Genomic DNA, 15,615 nt, shown 5'->3' with positions numbered 1-15,615 from the left:
TAAAAGCGCTACTGTATATAAGTGCAGTCCATTTACAATTTACTGTATACATGTATACAGAGGCGTGAGTGTTTTCCTTGTGTACCTATAAGCAGCCGGGAAGTGCTGAAAGGCTGATAAGGCATTCTCCTAGCAGTAGCCTCCCTGCAGCTCAGGAATGCGAGCCCTGGACAGCAGGAAGCCCTGGACCGCGGCCAGCGCGGGACCCTCCTGTTGACCGGGAGTCTGAGGAGGAGGCTTTCAGCGTCACTCTCGCCAAAGCTAACAGCTAAAGATAATAACTTGACTTAATGAGGCCGGGCCTCCCCCACGCTCTTCATCGGGAGAGCATACGGGCGTCAGGCTAGGCCGCTAGCGACGGGGAAACGCTCTACTGCTCCCGTAGTTTCACGCTGGGGGGGGGGGGTCTGTACTTATCCTAAAACGGCGCGTGTGTCGTCGTAGCTGTTGTCGCCGCCGGGCTCTCTCACTCTGTAATCTATGGGTTGTCCTCTCTGGCTTTTTGTCTCCCCTCAGACGATGAAGTCGACCAACAGCAGAGCACTCCGGGGGGAGAGGGGCAGGGCGCGGGGGACGGCACCCCTCCCCCCAAGCGCAAGGGCAAGTTCTCCACCCTCGGCAAGATCTTCAAACCCTGGAAGTGGAGGAAGAAAAAAAGCAGCGACAAGTTTAAGGAGACCTCCGAAGGTTCGTGTTCCCGTTCTCGTTCTCTCCCCCACCTCCCCCCCACCCCGGCGGTCTCTAGTTTGTGTGACGCGTTGTGGGTTTCTATCAGACTGCCCTCCCGGTGTGTGTTTTCCTGTCCCTGGTGTTACAGTACCATGGCCTGCTCACTGTGTCTATCCTGGCCGCGAGATTACTTTTCGCAACCCAGTTTAGCAAGAACACCATAGAGTTTAGGGTTAAGGTTAGGGTTAGGGTGAGGGTCAGGTGTAGGGTTAGGGTTAGGGTTAAGGTTAGGGGTTAGGGTCTTCCTTAACCCTAAACTCAATGGTGTTATTGCTAAACTGGGTTGCGAAACGCGTAGACGCATCCTGGCCTCCAAGACCAGACGATCCTCAAATAAAGCCACAAATAAATATCCTTCTGATTGAAGATCTGTAAACTGTGCTTCTTTGAAACTGGAACACGACACCACACACTGAATCCCATGGATATATTTTTTTTCATATTGTTAATGTGTGCTGTAACGATCTGGTAAAAAAAAAAACTCTCGCGGTACGTTGACGCGCTGTCTTAAACTCTGTTGTGTTTGACGCCGGCAGTTCTGGAGAGAAAGATTTCGATGAGGCGTCCCAGGCAGGAGCTAGTAGAGCAGGGAGTGCTGAAGGAGGTCCCAGAGAACGGTAAGAGAGCTGCAGTGTCGCTCGCCCGCCCGCCCGCTCCCTCTCTCCACACCACTGTGTCTCTGAAATTAGCTGTTAGTAGCAGACGGTGGCAGTCCGAGGCTATCACACTCACACAGACGGGCTCACAGGCCCGGTGACCGGAGGAGGAGGCGTAATCACTCTCTCTCTCTCTCTTTCTCTCTCTCTCTCTCTCACTCTCTCGCTCCCCTCGCTGCTTTTTGAAAGCGTATCACGCTCGGAAGGAAAATGACACGCCGCTTTTTCTCGAGCTGGGTGAAAAGTGGAGCGAAATGGACCCTGCAGCAAAATAGCTGTGTGTGTGTGTACATGTGTGTGCGTTTGTGTGTGTGCATGTGTGTGGGTATGTACACGTGTTTGTGCATTCGTATGTATGTGTGTGTGTGTGTACACGTGTGTGTGTGTGTGTGTGTGTGTGTGTACACGTGTGTGGGTATGTACACGTGTGTGTGCATTCGTATGTGTGTGTGTGTGTGTGTGTACACGTGTGTGTGTGTGTGTGTGTGTGTCTGCACGTCCGCACGCCCCAAAAATCTCTGCTCACCCCAGACCCTTTTATTAAAGCTAGATCTGCTCCTCTGTCTCACTGTGAGGACACCTTCTCTCAAACCCACGTCCTCCAGGGCTCTGATATCATCCCCAGCTGCACAAGAGGAAGTGATGTCATTCTTCTACACACAGCCCAGCTCAGTCCTGCTTAACGACAACCACTCCAGCACCGATTAGAATCTCAAACCAGTAGAATGATTTGCCTGATTTCTGACCAATGCCGGGCTCACACTACAGGATTTTGGGGCTGATTTATCCCTGATTCAGCGCCGCCCCGACTCGCAGACCCATCGGGTCCGCCCCGATAATATCAAATGTTTGATATTTAGATTCTTATGTCACTACTTTATAAGCGAGGCGGTGGTTCGTTGCTCCCTGGGGCACAATAATATCCTGTAGTGTGTGATGAGCTGTTATTTTTAAATCTTGTAGTGTGCTTGTTTGAAATTCGTGAGAAGAACATCTGTTAAGATTCTCCTTATGTGCGCGACGCAACCCGATTTAGAAATCGGTTAGGATTTTAAATATTCTGTAGTGTGAGCCCGGCATAACCCACTCACTTGTTTTATGATTCAAAGTAGTGTTGGTTTATAGATCTTCTACCGGATGTTTGTCTGTAACTGCTGTTTTTGTTCAGAGGCGTCACCTCCTTCTGTCTCCTTCTTGTAATAGAAGCAGACGAGGCGCAGAGTCCCAAGCAGCCCTACGTGAAGAACGGCCACACCCAGCCTGTGGGAGGAGGAGGAGGAGGAGGGGGAGGGGGTGGAGGCAGGGGGCGGGGGGAACCGGGGCGACCCGCCCCAGACTCAGACTTCAGAATGAACCCCACCTGGCTGCCCCAGACAGAGGAGCGGAGGGGGCGCTACCCCTCCGACGGAGACCGCCGGGGCGGGGGGGGCCCGGGTCCGAGGGGGGCCGGCCGGCAGGAGGAGGCGGCGCGGCGAGGGGGGGGAGGAGCCAGGCCTCCCCAGGGGGAGGGGGAGTGGAAGTCCAACATGGCCTGGCAGGGGGGCGGGGGGGAGGAGGGGGGGCGTCGGGGGGGTCGTCTCCACGGCGACGGCGGGGAGAAGAGGCCGGGTCTGCAGAAGGCGCCGTCCGAGGACGGCAGGAGGACGCGGCCAGCCGACGGCGACTGGAAGCCCAGCCTCCCCCGCCACGCGTCCGCCGAGGAGGGCCGCGCCCACAGAGGTGAGCCGGGAACGAACGAAGCGCTTGTCACCTCCCCCCAACCCCCCACCACTTCCCCCCACCCCCTCCTTTCTCTGTAGAGCAAGTTAACCATCAGCCCGTTTTCCCCCAAATGTTTTACAGTATGTTAAGCATCTAAAGGTGCCTGCACACTGCCCCAACCAATGCCAACCAACCGTTGGATCGGTGGATCAGTGTGCCATGTTTGTTGGTGACTGTTGGCGTCAGTTGGATGGATTTTGCAGCTGAATTTGAAACTTTCAACATTCTAACAACAGACAACTTCAAGCTTGATTTATACTCAGTCGACAAGTGTCGTACGACAAATGTCTGTCGATGGAAAAAAATGTTGACCGACATTTAGCATTTATACTTCAGCGAAGTGTCTGATCACCTCAATGGTAACTTGCAGACGCGTGGCTGATTGATCCATGGCAGTGAACGTGCCTTCTATCTAGCTATCCAATCACAGCTGTGCAACGAAAGTGACGGGTTTGCGACATTAGAAAGTTTGGTAGGCGCAAGACACCCCTGTCCGACACAAAAAAGTGCTGACAGTGACGTCATTTCCCTATTTCACATTCAAAAGTGTCGTACGACGAAGTATAAATTGGCCTTTAGAACGTTGGGTGTTGGGAGCCTGTTGGCGTTGGTTGGGGTCGTGTGGAGGCACCATGAGGAGCACATAAGATGATCCTGTCTCTTCTCTGTCTTTGACTGCCCTATCCTCTGCCTCCTCCTCCTCCTCATCCCCCTATCCTCCCTGTCAGATATAGACAGACTCCTCCTGCTCTCCCAAGAGTCCTGCTCCAGCTCTGCTTTTTATTCCAGAACAGCAGGGAATAGCTCATCCTCTCTCTCTCTCTCTCTCTCTCTCTCTCTCTCTCTCTCTCTCTCTCTCTCTCTCTCTCTCTCTCTCTCTCTCTCTCTCCTCTTCTCCTAATTAATGCGGCAGCATAAGTTGCACCATGACTTCCCCTGTAAAGCCAACGCTGTCAGCTCAACCAGAACTGAGCTGAGATAATTGACGCCACTCTCAAACCATTACGCTCGCAAACCATTACGCTCTCCGGCGATAGCGTGGTTTTCTTCTCTTCTGCTTTCAGTGCTTCACCCGTCAAGCGGATGACTCCTCCGCCCTGTAAATCAGAGTCTCGCTGCTTTCCTGTCCGTCTCTCTGCTCTCCTCCCTCCCCCCTCCCTCTCTTCTATCCCTCCCTCCCCCCCTCCCTCGCTCCCTCCCTCTCCTCCCTCCCTCCCTCTCCTCCCTCTCCTCCCTCCCTCCCCCCTTCCTCTCTTCTCTCCCTCCCTCCCTCCCTCCCTCTCACTCCCTCTCCTCCCTCCCTCCGTCCCTCTCCTCCCTCCCTCTCCTCCCTCCCTCCCTTGCTTGCCCCCGTCCCCCGGCCTACTTCCTCTTGCCTGCTGTGTGACATCACGGTGATAAAGGCCTGTTTGTGTCTGTAAATAAATAACCCTGAACTTAAAACCTCAGCTCTCAGGAATGGCGTGGGAAGAGGCAGGTTTAGGTGCGGGGAGGGGAGGGGAGGGGGGGGGGGGGTGGGAATTACAGCCGCCCACTTTGTTTATCTCCACAGCTGATCCCCAGATAATGTCAATCTCAAACCAGTGTTCCACGCAGAGGCCCTGGAGGGGTGAGGCGTCTCACTAGCCTTGTGACGCCATCCTGATCTCACGCGCGCACTTTCTGTTCCCCCTCCGCAGAACTATCTGGACGCGCGGCTCTCTCGGACGATTTCTCTCTGATTACATTTGGACCGGGCCAATCAGGGACTGTATTCCGACTGCTGTTCTGCCCTCCCCCCAGTAGAGCGTAGCCCCTGATTGGTTCCCGTAGTTGATGCATGAAAATGAAATACAGGCCGCAGGCAAAATACTCTCCCGAAGTAATGAGCGTTAACGTTAATGTTAGTAGAAATATAAACACAGCCAGGGGTTTAATTGGGCTTTGTTATGTGGGGGGTCCGGTGTCAGAGTGGTTGGCAAGGGTGTCCATGGGTACTGGCAGTGGTAGATGGTGGTGCTTAATACTGCACACTGTCTTAATGCTCCACATCGGCCCAAACATTGTGCTATTAAATTCACCCTTGGGAGCATTACGACGTTACGTTTGCGGACTTCTATTTTTTACTAATGTCATGTTTTAGTCGAGCACCTGTAACCATCTGTTCGAATGTACGTGCATCACCCTATCACATTTGGTGCACTGATTCATAAATAGGATATATCATTTTTGTGATTTGTGATTTATTTTAATGGTGGACATGAAATGGCTGCATTCTTTTAACAATAAAGACAGAAACATTTAAAAATAAAAAAATAAAAAATGTTGATGTTGATGAGCCGGGGTTGAGCTCCGGCTAATGACGTTAGTGAACCTATGTCCCGGGGCTGAGCCTGGATAGCCCTAGTCCAATTAACCGCTGAACACCGCCATAAGTGCAGTTATTGCAGAAATAACGATAACAATAATTAAAATGATAACAATAATCAATAACAATTAAAAAATGATTGGCTGAAGGAGTTAGTCTGTCAAGGCAAGTACTCCTGCTCACAGATTGTTTGAGATAGAATGTGAGCGCTAGATCAGGAAGGTCTTACGAAGCTAGGAGGAAGGCCAGACTGATCGGAGAGAAACTGAATGAAACTGGCTAGTTCAGGATGGTCTCATGAGGCCAGTGTCTCAATGCTCTGTGATAATCAAATCAAATCAAACTTTATTTGTATAGTGCATTTCACACCTGTCTGATACTGTTGTTGAATTTAAACTTGTTGTTTAACCCTGTCCTCTACTGTACTTTTGACTCTGCAGAATCAGACGTCCATTTTGTCCCCGACGTGGACACGCTCCGCGAGCCGCTGCCCCCCAAGCACTCCGTCATGCCCCCCAAGTGGCTGATGACCTCCGAGCCCGGCGGCGAGGGTTCGCCCCGCGCCCCGTCCAACCACCTGACCGTCTCGTATTCCTCCCCCGCCGCCTCCTCCTCCTCTTCGTCGTCTGCCGGGGCCAAGCCCGCACGGACCGTCTCCTCCTCGGCGGGCGCCCAGTCCTCGGCCGTGGTGTCCCTCCCCGCCATCGCCGCCCCCCAGGTGGTCAAGCAGCCGCCCCTCCCCCCTCCCAAGCCGTTCAACAGGAGCAACGCGGCGGCCATGTTGGGTGAGTAGCCGACGCCACGGCTCGGAACGCCAGGGGGGAGACGGGACCAGGTGCGGCTCGCGCCGACACGAACACGTGCATCGACACGGCACAATCGTTCCCAGGCTCCTCTGGGGCACATTTTTACAGTGTGTGCGCAGACACACACACACACACACACACACACGACACGCGTGTTCACGAGTCACTGCACGCATATCGTACGGCACACGTGGCGTGGACGTTCCTACGAGGATTTCACACTCGTGCTCACACACACACACACACACACACACACACACACACACACACACACACACACTTTCTCTCATATACTCATAATGATGTTATCCCTCCAGCCCGGGCAGCTGCTCCCCAGCTGATTACTTAATAAGGCAGGCCTATTTTAGAAGCAGCTCCCCCCCCCCCTGGCATGGTGTCCTCCCAGGACAGCCAGGACTCTAGTGGCTGTTTGCTGCTGCTCAGGCACAGGTTGTTGTTGTTATTTATTGTTTACTGGTGTAAACTGCTGTGCTCTGCTTTGATTCTCCTTTCATCATCAGTGCATCTGACAGACATAGAGCCTTAAGAATGTTTTGATGTTGGGAGGGTGGACAGGGCGTGGTGTTAGGAAACATCCTGTGCCTTCCATATAGTCTGTTAAGTTAGTTTGACTTTGTGATATTGTACCGCTTGTCTATGCAAGACTGTATGTCATCCACATACTGTTATCATCCAAACAATTTCACTTATGAATCTGGGATTTAAGTGAAATTGATCCTCAATTCTTCTAACCAGAGATTTTTAGGGAATGTAGCACGCTTTGGTCGACAGTCACCTTGTAAAGTTATGCTAGTAGTGTAAGAGCTTGGTGGGGGGAGGGGGTCGAGTTTTTTTGGGGGGGCAGGGTACTTTGGTACTACAAATCCCATAAGGACACAGTCGTGTTGAGCGTCTGCTGATGGAAGCCCCCCCCCCCCCCCAGCCTCCACCCTGCAGGGGGGAGACAGCGGCCAGCTCCCCCTCTACTGGTCGTGCTGGAAGCGAGAGGGCGACTATGACGTCTACCTGTCCCTGCCCGTGTACCTGTGCCGGCGGGCCGGAGGCCTGCGCTCAGGTAACAGCGATGCCCGCCGGCGACGCCCACCGGGAGGGGCGCCCCATGTGTGGAACATCTCACCCCCCCCGCCCCCTCCCCAAGCCTCCGTTTTCTGTCAGCTTCTCCGTCGCCATTCCAGACACGCCCTTCTCTGCGCCGTGGTTACGGACTAACCGCCACGCCGTCTTAACGGCTCCCGAGCGGCCTGTCGTCACGCCACAGCAGCCCGCATGCATGTAGCGAGCACAGCGGGGATGCTTCGTGTGTGTGTGTGTGCGAGCGTGCGTGCGTGTGGGTGTGTACGCAAGCGCGCACGTGTCTGAAACTGAGCACTAACAGCTTTGGCATGCGAATGAGGGAAGGGCTCCCATGATGCCCAGCAGCGGCCAGCGCCGCCATCGCTCGCCCAGGACGGCTACACGCATCATCTGCTCCGGAGAAGGAGGGGGGGGGGGTGACTTGAGAAAGGGCTGGACTCTGCGAGGAAGTCATAATCCAGCTCAATCCAGTTTTGCATGCTGCTGGTCCGGTGGTCAGAAAGGTCACCGGCTTCCCTGCCAGTCACGGCTTTACATGTCTTTAAGGCTGTTTCATGCTAGCGCATTAGCAACCTCATGACGCTAACAGGTTTGGAAGCGTGCATGCACTCAGAACATGTATACTCCCATTCTATTGGTCAGGGTTGTTCTACTCTAACTAACACGATCTTCTATGGAGATGCTGCGAGGTGCTTCTGGGTAATATGCGAGGGTGCGGCGGGCGTCTGTATAGAGCATGAGTAGCCTACTTAACCACCCGGTCCCCCTCTGTAACACCGGACCGCCACGTGCCCTGGTATGTTCTGTAAGGCCCGTGTACAGTCGGCCGTGCATTCATATGGTCTCAATCACGTGACCGAGGTCTGTGTACGTATGCATTCATGTGAACTCGGCTGTCTGATCCGGGTTTGTATGTTTGTTCGTGCGCAGTCAGTCATGTTGTTTAGGCTCGTCTTTTATAGTCGCAAGAGAAGCATGTGCACACGCGTTTGATCCACAGCTGAGGGCTGCACGATTCTGACCAAAAATAATCATTCTGATGAACAAAACTCTGATGAACAAAAAAAAAGTATGCTTTCTACTTTATCTATCTGTCTATCAGTGAAATTGCTCAAAATACACTCAGCATGTGACTCACCAGACAGCATAAACGCCTGTGATTCATCCATGTGTCCCCAGCACACTCAATGCAAAACAGAATAATTAATTGCATTAATTACAGCCTTTTGCAATTAGTTAATTGGAGAGATCATAATTCCGATTCCGATTAATGCAAGATTAATTGTGCAGCCCTAGCAGAAACCTAGATTTGGTTCAACAAACCTAGATTTGGCTTAACAAACCTTGATTTGGCTTAACAAACCTAGACTTGGCTTAACAATATTGACTGCCATATGCAGCTGTATGAAGCTATAGTCAGTAATAAAAATATCTACCTGTTCATGTAGGGCTTGATCACCAAAGTGACTCTCTGTCTGCAGAACTCAGCCAGGCTGCTGGGGGTGCCAGCCTCGTGCCCATCAAGCCCTCCCCCCCGATGCCGCCCAAGAGGACCACCCCTGTCACCAAGCGCAACACGGAGGACGGCTCCGGGTCGACCCACTCGGGCTCCTCCCTCTCCCCGCAGTCCCCGGACGACCACGTGGCCCTGTCGGTGGGCTTCCAGCTCCCGCCCCCTCCGCCGTCCCCGCCGCTGCCCACCCACATCCCCCCGTCCCCCCCCCGCCAGCACGCACACCACCCCCACCACCTCATCCACCAGCACTCCTACCCCCACCCCCTGCCCCAGCCCCTCCCCATGCTGTTCGACCCCCCCAGCCCAAGCGGCGAGCCGTATCAGCGGCCGGCGCCCGTCCCGCTGCACATCATGATCCAGAGGGCGCTGTCCAGCCCCGGGCCGGCGCAGCCACACCCCGACAGCGCCCAGCGCGCCCACTCCCTGCTGTTTGAGACGCCCCCGGATTACCAGGGCGACCGCGGCCGGCCCCTCGCTGTCAGCATCCAGCCGCTCAAACTGTGAGTCCCGCCATCGCCACCCCCCCTCCCCTCAGAATGGATCAAGTGTCTGGTTCGTTGCTCCCTCGGGCACGATAACATCCTGTAGTGTGTGATAAGCTGTTATTTTTAAATCTTGTAGTGTGCTTGTTTGAGATTCACAAGAAGAACACCTGTTAAGATTCTCCTCATGTGCGTGATGCAACCCGATTTCTAAATTGGTTAGGATTTTAAATATCCTGTGTGAGACCAGCATTAAGTGTGCTGGACGAGTTCCTGATCTGATACTTAGACGGACACTCCTGCTCTGAGACTCTTAGGGCGCCTCCACACGGCCCCACCCAACGCCACCCGACTCCCAACGTTCTAAAGTTGGCAGTTGTTGTTAGAATGTTTAAAATTCAACTGAAAATCCATCCAACCGACGCCAACAGCCACCACCAAACATGGCACACTGATCAAACGCTGGTGTTGGTTGGCGTTGGTTGGGGCAGTGTGCGGACGCCTTTAAATAAATACAGGCCCTGACCTCCATCTGTTCGTCGTTCTCTCTCTCTCTCTCTGTCTCTCTCCTCTTCCCCTCAGGGCTGAGGATGACTACTCAGAGGAGGAAGAGGATGATGATGAAGAGGAGGAGGCGTACGAGGGGGAGATCCCCCAGCCGGAGCTGGAGCCGCGGAGCCGCAGGTGCATGGTGGGCGAGCCGGGCGTCGGCGCCATCCCGGAGGGACCCACCAGCAGTGAGGAAGAGGAGGAGGAGGAGGAGGAAGAAGAAGAGGAGCGAGACCTGCGCGGGGAGGACAGCGACTCGGACGGGCCCGTGCTGTACAAAGACGAAGACTCGGACGAGGAAGAGGAGGACGAGCCTCCTCCTAGTGCGTATATTTTTAAGCGCGGTTCGGCGAGACGATCTCAGCGATTGAAAGCGGGCTGCGGTGAATGTGTGTGTGTGTGTGGGTGTGTGGGTGTGTGGGTGGGTGGGTGGGTGTGTGGGTGTGTGTACAGGCCTATACTGTGTGCCCACCTGACCCTGTCCCTCTCCGCACGGACCTGTGTTCAGGTGCCCTGGCCAGCCGGGTGAAGAGGAAGGACACCCTGGCCTTGAAGCTGAGCAGCCGCCCATGCGCCCCGGAGAGACACATCCCGGAGAGACACCCGAGGGACGACCTGCCCCCGGGACAGACGGGTCTCACCTGGCAGAGCCGGGAGCAGTGGGAGGCCATCCGGACGCAGATCGGATCGGCGCTCACCAGGTAACCGATGAAGACAAACGCGGATCGATTACCTATTATTGTACTAATGTGTTGGATGTGACTTGGTTGTGGATGTATTGGATGTGTAATGGATGTGGAGCCTGGATGAATGTACTACATTGTTGTTTTTAACCTTTTAACCTTTGTTTAACCTTTGTTTTATAGCACTTTGAGATTTCTCGGAATGTAAAGTGCACTATCAATAAAATGTATTTATTATTATTATTATTGACTGGTGAACCAATACACATGTATTCACAGAATATCCCTGGTACAGCTTCTAAAATGGTTTTTGGATAGAATCAGCACACCGAGCTATAGTTTAGACTCCTTTATTTATCAAAAGTTTAGACAACGTTTCAACCCATCAAACCGTTTGATAAATAAAGAAGGCTTAACTATATTTTTGTATGCTGGTTCTATCCAAAAATCGTGATCTGCACTTAAACCAGCACCCACCGCCAATGTGCGTGTAACTAAATGTTTACTACATCTCCTAGAATCAAACAAATACCAGGGCGTACATCTCAAATCCGACCCCTTGCCTAAAAAAAGCATGTTCATCTGTGTTGGTGGTGATTGATAGTGGAATGAGAGGATGTGAAGCTGATGTGTGGTTTTATCTGGCGTCCCTCAGGAGACTCAGTCAGAGGCCCACCGCTGAGGAGCTGGAGCAGAGAAACATCCTTCAACGTAAATATCCGTCCATCCGTCCGTCCGTGCACTTTGGCTTCAGCACTAGATTATGCTCTCTGTCACTTGTTTAGAAAGGAGATGCACTTGTGAGTTCTGGCGAGTAGTAGTACTCTGACTTCCTACGTTAAATGCAATTATTGTAAGTCGTTTGGATAAAAGCGTCTGCTAAATGACTAATGTAATCCATCCATGCGTCCATCTGTCCATCCATCCATCCATCTGTCCCTGTAAAAATGTAAAATCCCTTATTTCTATCTGTTCCCCATGAAGCCCTTTCTTCCTGCACATGTTAAGTCTAGGTGTTTACCTAACTGCTGTTCAATCCCTGTAGGTATTCTTCTCCCAGTTAGAGGATTATTCTTATTCATAAAAATGAGGCCACATTCCAACAGCCTTAGGCCCCCTCTTAACAACATGGATTGGGAACTTAGGTTACACAGACTGTACGCACTAAGTAATTATCTGACAGTTGTCTTATTTTTGTCAGCTATGTATTCTTGTTTCAAACCCTTTAATATCACAACATCGTACTCTATAGTTCGAGTGCTGCGGTTCAGAGCGCTCTGAGGTTCTGAGGTCTTCCTGGTTTTTCTCCACAGCCAAGAATCAGGAGGACAGGCAGGCAGAGGTCCGAGAGATCAAGAGGAGACTCACGAGAAAGGTAAGTAGCACTAGCCACACACACGCACACACACACACGCGCGCTGTACCTACATGTATACACATGTATTTCTAGCCAGTCCACAACACTACAGCATGCTAGGATGTGGGGTGATCTTTATAGTGGTGGGGGTAAGACAGCACAGTCACAGTAATTTTGTTTGATATTGTAATTCTTGTGTATGAAATAAACAATTGATTGTTTAAAAATGTGTGGAGATCTCTAGAGAACAGACAGTCATCTAAACCCTGTCTTCTCCTGTGTCCTCCAGCTGAGTCAAAGGCCCACGGTGGCCGAGCTCCAGGCCAGGAAGATCCTGCGCTTCCATGAGTACGTGGAGGTCACGAACGCTCACGACTACGACCGCCGGGCAGACAAACCCTGGACCAAGCTCACGCCCGCCGACAAGGTCAATCATCAACGGTCACTCGTTAGCCACGGGCATCTTGATTAGTCTCGATATCACAACCGGTTGGGTTCTTGTGGATATTACACATCCTATGTTTGTAACTGGTGTAATGGCCGTGGTTATATCTCTTCACATTATTATAGTTTTAAGAGTCTGTTGTGTAAACATCCGTATTTGGCTGACCGCCCCCCTCACAACGTTCCCTTCGTGTTTCTCCCAGGCCGCCATCCGGAAAGAGCTCAACGAGTTTAAAAGCTCAGAAATGGAGGTCCATGAGGACAGTAGGATCTATACAAGGTACTTTACTATTTATAGCACAATGGACGGGGCCATTGTGTTACCTTGACGAGCCTCGAGCGCTTATGAAATAAAGGCTGCTGGGGACTCATATGTATGCCGTTTGTTTGCAGGTTTCACCGGCCCTAGCGTCCGCGCCGCACCGTCAAAACAGAAGCACTTCATCGCCGGCAGGCAGAGCCTCTGGAGAGAGGTGCCGCAGGGTGTCGGTGCCCCCTGAACAGACTGCCTTTTAACGCCTCTGAATGTACTGAACAGATAATCAGGGAAAACCTGGAACTGACTGAACACAGGAAGACCACTCCTCCCTCATCCTCTTCAGTGCTGCTGTCACGGGGGGAGGTGCAGTGAACGAGGAACAAAATGCAGTATTTCTCCCTGACAGTAGGGGGAGCCACGTGCCAACAAAGTGGAAAGCTGGCAGACGACCAGACCAGGAGGGCTGACGGTCACTCTGCCAATGTGGTATCCCTCAGGGACTTGGTTTCCATCACAGCCATGGCCGCCTCATGCTATGTTGCCTTTCCCCCCCCCCAGCTTTTCCTCTGTACGGCACAGCTAATCCATGTTATTGAGATGTAATAACATAACAGTAATGCTAGTAATAAGTATGGTTACAATAAAAAAACACAGTAATAATAGATATAAGAGTGTAAAAGCTGAAGAGAGGAGGATCAGGAGGACGATGACTGTGAGGTTTGCAGTTCCTGGGACTGGACTTGCTCTGGGATAATTGTGTATTTGTGTACTTGTGTATAGATTGATGTGATTTCTTAGATTGAAACATGGAGAGATCTAATATCCTAATACTCTGTAATGCACAAGAGGTTTATATTGTGATTTTGATCACATTCATGACTGCTTTTATTTGAGCGTCTTTTTATTTGCCTTGTGTGTATTTATGGTTATAATGTGGGGTGACTATTTGAGCTTCAGTTAGTCATAGGAAAGGTCAATTCAAGGAGGTAGTTGGCCTAGTGTGCTACACATATCGCCATGCCTAGTGTGATTGCTGATATCTCATATCACTGATTTCTACAATTCATTGCACGAGCCAACATAAAGAATCCAATGCAATTGGAGCAGGTCATTTTGATTTTTTTGTACTTTCCTTTTATAGATCAAACCATCCAATGCGGTAGCAGTTTTTTAATGGTAGGGTCATGATCATTGCATCTGAAGTAGAAGTTACATGTTGCCAAAGTTGCAGAATGTCTCAAACTGCAGTGAGTGTAGATCAGGGCTTTATCAAATATCAGAAGAAATACATCATTTAGTAAATTCACAGGTGACAGGGAGTCATTTCGGCAGAATATTTTGAACTGCGGAAGTGTTTTATCATGCATTGTCTTCTGGCCAGTAGATTACAGGGTCCTATGCTGTACAGTTCATTTAGATTTAACTGACTGTTGTGAATATCTTGTCTTCCTATTATTTTAAAAGAAATTTTAAATATAATAAAAAGTATTATAGGTTGCTATTTTTTTAAGCACAGAATATTAGTGTGTGATTAAACACTATGGAGAATGGGAATACTTACACCTGTTCTGTAATGCTTAGTTTTCTTTTTTAATTCAATGTGCCGTTTTAGTAACTATTTTCTGTTTGATGTAAATAGTCACCTCTGAATCTAATTAAAAACCTTACACATGCCTCTGTGTTCTTTAGACTTGTAGGAAGAAGAAGAAATGTTACTATATGGTGATGTTCTTCTCATGAGCAATAAATTAATTCATGTTCGAGATGACAGTTACCGGTTTGGTGACCACCAGTAGACCTTCAGTGACATCTGCTGGTAGAATGGCCTCTACAATGAATATGTAACAGCATTGTATACACGTGTTAAATAGATTAACAATCGCCATCCTCATTTATGGACATTTGGAAATTAGGGGTTGAGGTAAACCTGGTTTAAGAAAACGACCCAAGATTCTGCCAAGGGCTTCAACCTCCCTGGGCTTCCCTGAGGGACTGGTTCTACCAGGGGAACATACTTCCTGGGCTTCCCTGAGGGACTGGTTCTACCAGGGGAACATACTTCCTGGGCTTCCCTGAGGGACTGGTTCTACCAGGGGAACATACTTCCTGGGCTTCCCTGAGGGACTGGTTCTACCAGGGGAACATACTTCCTGGGCTTCCCTAAGGGACTGGGTCTACCAGGGGAACATACTTCCTGGGCTTCCCTCAGGGACTGGGTCTACCAGGGGAACATAGGCTAAGTCAGAGACCTGTCACCTGATGAAGTGGGGCCGCTCTCACACTGAACATTCGCATATTGACTCTTATTCGCATATTGACAGCGCAGGCTGAGAGGTCATGTTTTCGGTGGGGCATGTCCGCCGTCCGCATGTACGTACATCTGTCAGCAGGATTACGCAAAAACTACTAGACCGATTTTCACGAAACTCAGGGGAAGGATGTAGCATGGGCAACGTTAGAACCCATTCAATTTTGGAGTGGATCCGAGTTACGGAGCGGGTCCATAACCCGCCAAAACATGGCCAGCCATTCCCCTCCATTCATTTTGTTGGACCTGGAGTATGCAAAAACTACCAGACCGATTTTCAGGAAACTCGGTGGAGGAGTCTAGCATAGGTCAACTAAGAACCCATTCTGGAGCGAATCTGACCCACAAGACGCCCAAACACAGCTGGGCCGGCCATTCACCTCCATTTTTGGGATTAGGATTATGCAAAAACTACCAGACAATGTTTCATGAAATTCGGAAGAGGGGTGGAGAGGTGTAGCATGGGCCAATTTAGAACCCATTTACTTTTGGCAGGCACAGAGCCATGAAATGCATTCAGGGGCGGAGGTCTGTGCTCTCTGAGCACTGTTTTTAATCGATTTATTTTTAAGAATTTTTGCAGTTTTACAGAAAGCAGACCAGACGTGAACGCTTTTTCAGCT

The 15,615-nt window shown here is 51.0% G+C and overlaps 1 protein-coding gene across 3 annotated transcripts in view; it reads left to right on the top strand.

The window, feature by feature from the left end:
* The window catches only part of phactr4b (phosphatase and actin regulator 4b), a 26,642-nt gene extending 12,303 nt beyond the window's left edge, over positions 1-14,339 (top strand). For all 3 annotated transcript variants that reach the window (XM_084441838.1, XM_084441839.1, XM_084441837.1), the window contains 12 exons: positions 517-687; positions 1,266-1,346; positions 2,589-3,104; positions 5,934-6,278; positions 8,876-9,410; positions 9,975-10,264; positions 10,450-10,642; positions 11,280-11,335; positions 11,938-11,999; positions 12,271-12,408; positions 12,629-12,705; positions 12,819-14,339. In XM_084441838.1, coding sequence (XP_084297964.1) covers positions 517-687; positions 1,266-1,346; positions 2,589-3,104; positions 5,934-6,278; positions 8,876-9,410; positions 9,975-10,264; positions 10,450-10,642; positions 11,280-11,335; positions 11,938-11,999; positions 12,271-12,408; positions 12,629-12,705; positions 12,819-12,834 — 2,480 coding nt within the window. In that variant the 3' untranslated portion in view covers positions 12,835-14,339. The remainder of the gene's footprint in view (positions 1-516; positions 688-1,265; positions 1,347-2,588; positions 3,105-5,933; positions 6,279-8,875; positions 9,411-9,974; positions 10,265-10,449; positions 10,643-11,279; positions 11,336-11,937; positions 12,000-12,270; positions 12,409-12,628; positions 12,706-12,818) is intronic.
* The last annotated feature ends 1,276 nt before the right edge of the window (positions 14,340-15,615 follow it).

Source organism: Borostomias antarcticus, assembly GCF_949987555.1.
Source record: "Borostomias antarcticus genome assembly, chromosome: 8".
Lineage (NCBI taxonomy): Eukaryota > Metazoa > Chordata > Actinopteri > Stomiiformes > Stomiidae > Borostomias > Borostomias antarcticus.
Note: the sequence above shows the minus strand (reverse complement) of the source record. Positions and strands in the feature narration are given on the sequence as shown.